The sequence below is a fragment of the Octopus sinensis genome, unplaced genomic scaffold (assembly GCF_006345805.1).
Source record: "Octopus sinensis unplaced genomic scaffold, ASM634580v1 Contig14403, whole genome shotgun sequence".
NCBI lineage: Eukaryota > Metazoa > Mollusca > Cephalopoda > Octopoda > Octopodidae > Octopus > Octopus sinensis.
Window position 1 is genome coordinate 21,737 of NW_021833234.1, and position 7,040 is coordinate 28,776.

The 7,040-nt window shown below is 35.0% G+C and overlaps 1 protein-coding gene across 1 annotated transcript; it reads right to left on the reverse strand.

Moving 5' to 3' along the window:
* LOC115230074 (tigger transposable element-derived protein 6-like) lies at window positions 1-3,113 on the reverse strand. The gene is made up of 3 exons (XM_029800306.1): window positions 2,889-3,113; window positions 2,020-2,146; window positions 1-827 (listed from the first exon to the last, which is right to left on the reverse strand). The coding sequence occupies exons 1-3, from the start codon at window positions 3,111-3,113 to the stop codon at window positions 1-3; spliced, it is 1,179 nt and encodes a 392-aa protein (XP_029656166.1).
* Window positions 3,114-7,040: the final 3,927 nt, after the last annotated feature.

The following is a 7,040-nucleotide window of genomic DNA, read 5'->3' on the forward strand; positions in this document are numbered from 1 at the left end:
TTAGTTCTTAGATTCACTGTTGATTGTGATTGTTTCACATTTTATCCATTGTGCATGACGGAAACAATTTTTGATGGTCGTAGGAGTAACTTTATTCCAAGCGAAGAATGTTAATATCGCAGCAGTTTTAAGGGTGATTCCATTAATTGCATTCTGACAATTTTCCCCTGCCTCAACCTTTTCGATTATATCATTTATTTTCAAATTGGTAAATTCGGCTTTAAAGCATTTTATAATTCCTTGATCCATTGGTTGTAAGAGCGAAGATGTTCTAGAAGGCAAAAAAAGAATTTCAATTGAGTTTAACGTGACAATAATTTGATGAGATGGACATTGATCTATTACAAGTAGAATTTTTCTTTTTTTCTTCGCAAGTTCACAATCAAAATCACTGAGCCACTTGTTAAAAATTTCACGGTTCATCCATGCCTTATTGGAATGGGTGTAGGTAACATATTTTCCAATGTTGAAATTTTTAAAACACCTTGGACTTTTGAATCTTCCTATCATTACAGGCCTTCTTTTATCGGAACCAGAACAATTTGCACATAATAGTAACGAAAATCGATCCTTCGACAACTTTATTCCAGGCCGTGATTTAGTGCACACACTTTTGGAAGGAATCGCCTTGTAAAAAACACCAGTTTCATCTGCATTATAAACATTGTCCAATCCATATTGTTCAATTTTTAAACTCATTGTTTCATTAAAATCAGTAATAGATTTTTCATCATGATTTACTGATCCACTGTCTCCGTGAAATTTTCTTAACTTGATACCATTTCGTAATTTAAACTTTTCTAGCCACCCACGACTTGCTTTAAATTCTGGAAAATTTTTTCAAAATTTAAGAGCTTTTGCAATTAACATCGAATCTGATAGAATTGCTCCACTAGATTCCATTAAGTTAATCCATGTTATCATCGCTACATCAATTTCATTAAATTTGAGTTTTGGAATTCTCGTTATGTTTAATTTTTTGATGTCAGTCCTATTCAAAAGGTCCGATTTTGATTTAAGGTCGTTTATAGTTCTCGGAGAAATTTTCTTTTTTAACCGTGAAGAAAAAATCCTGGAAATTTGAGGTGCAGAAACGAATGGGTTGTCAGAAATATAACGTAGTATAGAAATTTTTTCGTTGATAGAAAGTCTAACACAACGACGCATCACAAAAATACAATTTAACGTGTAATGAGAATTTTAAAATGTTAATTAATTTAACTTACAATTAGATAAAAAAATTATTTTTCATAATACTTGAGGAGCGGATTCGAGAAACAAGCGGATTCAAGAATCATTCATAGGAAATTTCAAATTTTTGATTAAAACAAGCGGATTCGAGAAGCGGCGGATTCGAGAAGCGGCGGATTCGAGAAGCGGCGGATTCGAGAAGCAGCGGATTCGAGAGGTTTCACTGTATTTAATTACAAGTTAATTAATTAAAAGCTTCATGGACGGTTTGTTCAAATTGTTTTTTATTTGTATCAAAGCATTCCACGTGTATCATCTTTTATGAGATTTTGTTTTCAATATTTTTCATAAGGTTTTCAGAATTATAACAGCATTCGTTCGGCTTTATCTCCTACTGATTGGGACAAGACACATAAACCCTTTAGCTGGTGGAAATCGTATGTTTACTGATCTAAACATCTACATTTCAGTGGACAATTTCTTTCACACTGGTATTTAGGTTTATAACAAAATAAGTTTTCATCTATTTGCACAAGTTATTCTCGAGAACAGTTAAATATAAAAAAAATTAATAGTCAATGTTATTAAAACAATCCTGAATCCTCTGCTCGAGAAAGTCGAATTGTTGAGTAATATGCCGCTGAGTCATCTCAGAATGATTGTCAAACTTGAAGTTGGAAATGTTGCCAAGAATGTGAGGTTGATCGAGAGAATGGCGAATAATGTTCCACGTGAGCTTTTTAGTACTGGTGACGGCCTTGGATGTTCTTGAGCATGGCGACAGTCTTGTAGAAAGGAATTACCTGTGCGAGTGAGTGCGAAGGAGACCTATCGTATTGTTAGTAACTATTCTGCCGTAGTAACCAACTCTTTGATAATAAAAGGAGGGACCTTGCCGACTAATTGGATGACTCCAGTTCTTACTCCTCCCGTAGAGTGTCAATGTTGAATTTAGCTAAAATAGTTACGAAATTGTACAAAATCTTACACAGAAAATACAAAACGGAGAAAAGATGAGTCCTATTGCACAAATAATGGCTTTTATTATATTTTTAGATCAAGGACGGGGATGCAGTGCTCGACGACCCGGCCATAATTGGAGTGTGCTGCAGTGTATTCTATGACTGGTTGGTGAAGGAGGGAGAAAGGAAATGTGTATTAATCGACATTCAGGGAGTGGAGATGACTACTCCCAGTCACACATCTGCTCTCCTCTAGCTTTGAATGTGCCCAACACATTTCTCAATGAGAGCACTCTCAGTGACCACTCGGTGATGGCACTTCTCTCCACCCAACGGGACAAAGATGTGTTGCCACTGCGCTTCCAAGTGGAGCACGTGGTGTTGGTGGGGTATTCGGGGAGAGTGAGAGAGAGTTGGACACTCTGGTGACACTCGCAAATGCATTCGGAAGGGTTGATCACCCCCTCTACCTCAGTACTTTAGTCGGGACACTCACCACACCATTTCCTACGTTTGAGTGTTGTAAGCTCCGTTTTGTTTGAGTTTACGGATAAAACAATTCAGAAAATACGTGTCAAAGTTCGTTGAGAATGTACTAAAGTGTTTAAATATCCTCGGAAACCGAATAAATCAGGGGTGCCAAACTCATTTCGCAAGAAAAACTAAATTATTCAATCATCGCCCTTTAATTTTGGTGAGAGCTGCTTCCAGAGGATTGACATCTTTTTTAGATACAATTTTTGAGTCAGGCTGAGCTATTTGTGTAGTTCCGACTTTTATTAAAGAGGATAAATGTTCATCAGTTAGTCTTGTTCTTTGAGCAGTTTTTGTCAATTTCATAAATGATAAAATTATGTCGGAAGACATTCGGCTTGACTTCTTGAGGCGATTTCTCTCCTTGTTCAGGACGGATCTTCTTCGGCTACAAGCAGCGTGAAGTGGACGTTTAGGTATAGCCATTGCTCTTGCTTCCAGAATGATTTTCGAGAAGAAGCCAATGGCCTTGTCGAGAGACCTAAAGTTGCACAGGGTTGAACATAATTAACTTCTTTTTAATTTACATTTTTTTATTTTATAAACAAATATTTTATTTAATAAAATATTCTATATAAATTATTGTTTTTATGCTGTTGTTGTGCTCGTGATATGGTTGTTTTTATAATTGGGTAATTTTGTGAATAGTCAGAAGACGACGACAATATTGACATCTACCAAGGGAAAACATCTGGCTTATTCATAAAAGAATGTATTATATAATATTAACACTATACTAGTACGACAAATGATGTATGGCTTTGGAGATGACAAGAACCCATGTACCCAGTCAGTCACCATGCTCGAAAACCTGATTCAGTTATTTATTACTAACATTGTTATTGATGGCCATTAATTGACTTGTAGACCAGGAGAGCCCTCAAAGTTGGGACACCAGGCAAGGTGACGGTTGATGACATTTTGTTTGTGGTCAGAAATGATCGAGTCAAATATTCCCGCGCGCGGGAATTGCTACATATGCATGCTAAACTCAAAAAGGCACGGAAGGCTTTTGAGGACAATAATTATTCGAATTTATTAAAATGATTTTTTATTTTAAATTTTATTTGCGGTAGAAAATAGAATTTATGATCATTATTATTTAAATTTTTGTAGAACTTAAAATGATAGAATTTAGTTTAATTTATTTAATTATTCTTTATTATGTATAAATAATTAAATATTAATTCGATTTAAAGACTACTGAATAAAGTCATAGAACAGTCCGCAAAGGACAAACGGTACGAGATGACTGAAAAGTTCGCCAGAAAACTAAATGCAGAGGTCCCTCTAACAAAAGTATGTGCTTCCCTAAGAAGATTCACAAACCCGGAGAGATTTAAATCGGGTGAGGATAATGCGGCTCCCTTCATCAACAAATTGATAAAGTTCTACGCTGGGATCAGCAACATCCCTTACAGGAAATATGATGGACCATGCTTGAAGTTGTTGAAACTTCGAAAATGTCGGGACATGATAATCCTCACCCATGAGGAGGTGTCTCAGACTATCAGAAATTTAAGAAGCACTGGCTCTTGTGGACCTGACGGAATTCCTACTATTCTGGTGAAAAACGTAGGACAGGTGGCAATATCAGCTCTTTGTCAAATTTACAACTTCTCTATAAACAACAACTCAATACCCACATTGTGAAAAATGGCACACATTCGTCCTATTCTGAAGCCAGGGAGATCAAAAGACAACCCGGCGTCCTACAGGCCAATATCTCTTCTCTGTGTCCTATCCAAAGTTCCGGAAAAACTTATACTCAACCATCAAAGAATATCTCCCGGGTTGGATTTTCAACATTCAAAATAATCCCCAAAACTCCTCAGTACAATAATATCCCACACTAACAGGGAAGTATTCAATATTTCTGATTCCTTCACAATGTCTATAAAAGCCAAGGATTACGTCATATCCTGGACAGACTTTGACCGAGACATGCACAAATTAGGGCAAGGGGCATTTGGAATCATCTACAAAGCAGTCCACACGGAAACTCAGTTCCCAATGGCCATAAAATTACCCCACCACGTGCTTAGAACAGCTCTAACAGCATGCTCGTCTGCGGAATCTGTCGATCGGGGACTGCATAATACGGAATATTGCCTCCTCGGTGGTCTTAGCCTGTTGAACTTTTTGTGATTTTTTGTGACTAAGTTAAAGTCCGTCTAAAATCATCAATTCATAACTTATGATTAATAAGAACCCAATAATAAAGTAACCAAGGAAGTAAGAATCAGTAATTTAACGAGACTCGACAAATCTAATACGATTTTTATCAAAGTCGGAAACAGTGTAGTAACGACGTATAAAGACACCCCCAATATCCAGAAGGGAATGTCTTGGGAGTAATTTCGACTGTGCAAATTCCAATGAAGGGAATCTATTTAGTAAATTTCATTCTCAGTCAACAGGAATAATGTAGTCCTTAGGTTTTAACTCAAATTTGGTTCCGCTAATGTCAGATTTCAGCACCTAACTTTAAAGCCTAAATTTCCCTACTTATTATTCAGACTGAACCTTACTCTTCATTTATCAATCAGAAAAAATAAGTCGTTCTCTTGTAAAAAGTATTTGATTCAAAATGAGAAATATTGATAAGCCACAAGACAAACGAAGAGACTAGAAACAAGCACGTGTTGATGAGGAAGTTCATATGTCATATCGATGGGTAGAACATGGTCTTTAAAACAATAAACGTGGTGTAAAAAGAACCATAACTATTTGGTTAATTTTATTAAAGCAAACATCTGCACAAACTTGAGGGTCTCAAACTACAGATACATAAATGTATTACTGACAAGCAGAAGGTCCTGGGTTTAAATACAATTTGAGACTTTCCTGAAAATAACTTTAAAGCCTTTATAATTCCTTAATTACGTTCAAATAAATTATTTTAATGACATACTTTCGGTGAACGACTCATAAAAGGAATTTGCATCAATAAGGTCTTTATATTCATATCCTTTGTGTGGAGGATTACATATTCACGTCCTGTGGTCATTTCGTTCTGCTAAACATTAAAATTTAAAAATTGATTACCAAAGTGGATAGACGCACTCTCAAAATAACAGATTTGACAATTAAATTTTTTTGGTTATTGATTTTTATACTTTAACGTTGAAAAATCGCAAGCTAAAGAAACTGACAGCCATAGAAGTAAAATAGACGATTTTAAAACTTGACAAAAACATTTAATATTTATCAAAGTGTTTTGTTTTTGAGTGTTTTTAAAACTTAAAATCAAAATCAATCAATGTTTTAAGTATCCTAGTCGGGTAAGATTGATTTCTGCTGGATATTCAAAATAACTATTCTTCTAAAAGACACAATTCAGTAATTTATATCACTCAGTGACATTTAAACCAATTTCTGTCTAATCATGGTGTCCTATCGAAGTAGTTGAAATGGTATTTAGTTGAACACAGAATTGCAAGATGAAAATAAAGTCATAATCTAAATTGACTTCAGACTTAAAGAAGTCGGAATCCAACCACTTTGCCAGGCTATCCTTCCCTGTTTGTGACCGTGATTTATCACACCACTTCAAATTCATTCTGAAATGATCATATTCTCACTGTCCTTTTCAAATTTGAAGATTTTCCAAAAATAGGCACGAATCTGTGTCATTTCTATATCAACACAAATCCGAAAATTAGCTTCTCTTTGCTTTCGACTACTTTTTCAAGGATATCCTAATCTTATGTTTTTCATAACCAAATTGAGATGGAATTGAGTCATTTTTTACTCCGCGTACATTGAATGAGTAAGCATTTAAATTTGTTGTAAAACAATAAAAACTTGTTTTTCAATAGCCATTTTGCGTGGGAATTGCCATTCCATCTTATCCTCTGCTGCTAATTAAATACTGAATAACAGATTCTTTGATTATCAAAAATTGAGTCTTTAAAAAAAATAAAATAAAAACTTTGTCAAAACATCATCAGCCAATCAATGTGCAAAAATAATATTTCAGTTAATAAAAAATTAATATGTTAATATAGTATTTCGAATGATGCTTTCTATAATTATCTTATTTCTATAAATACATTTGATCTAAGCGCCCGAATGACTTTTTTCGAAATTTTTTCAAATTGAATTTTTTGCATTGACTCAGGACAGACCGAAAAGCGCTTATTAAATAATTTTCGTAAAAATATAAGCCCTTGGCCTAAAGTTTAGGCCTTCTTCGGTCTCTTCGATGAACGTTCCCAAGTTAGACTCAATGGCCGCACTTGGAAAAGTTTCCTTCGTTGTTTTGTTTGTAAACCGAGACTTTTGGCATTCTTTCAGCGGGGTCATTTTAAACTTATGTTCTGTACGCATACTCTCTAATGTATTCCGAAT

Excerpts from the sequence above, each read along its gene's own strand:
- LOC115230074 (XM_029800306.1), bottom strand. The coding sequence starts at position 3,113 with ATGGCTATACCTAAACGTCCACTTCACGCTGCTTGTAGCCGAAGAAGA. Across the intron at positions 2,147-2,888 it reads CTCAGCCTGACTCAAAAATT|CTAAATTCAACATTGACACT; the intron begins GTATCTAAAAAA and ends TAACTATTTTAG. Across the intron at positions 828-2,019 it reads AGTTACTAACAATACGATAG|AATTTAAAGCAAGTCGTGGG; the intron begins GTCTCCTTCGCA and ends AAAATTTTCCAG.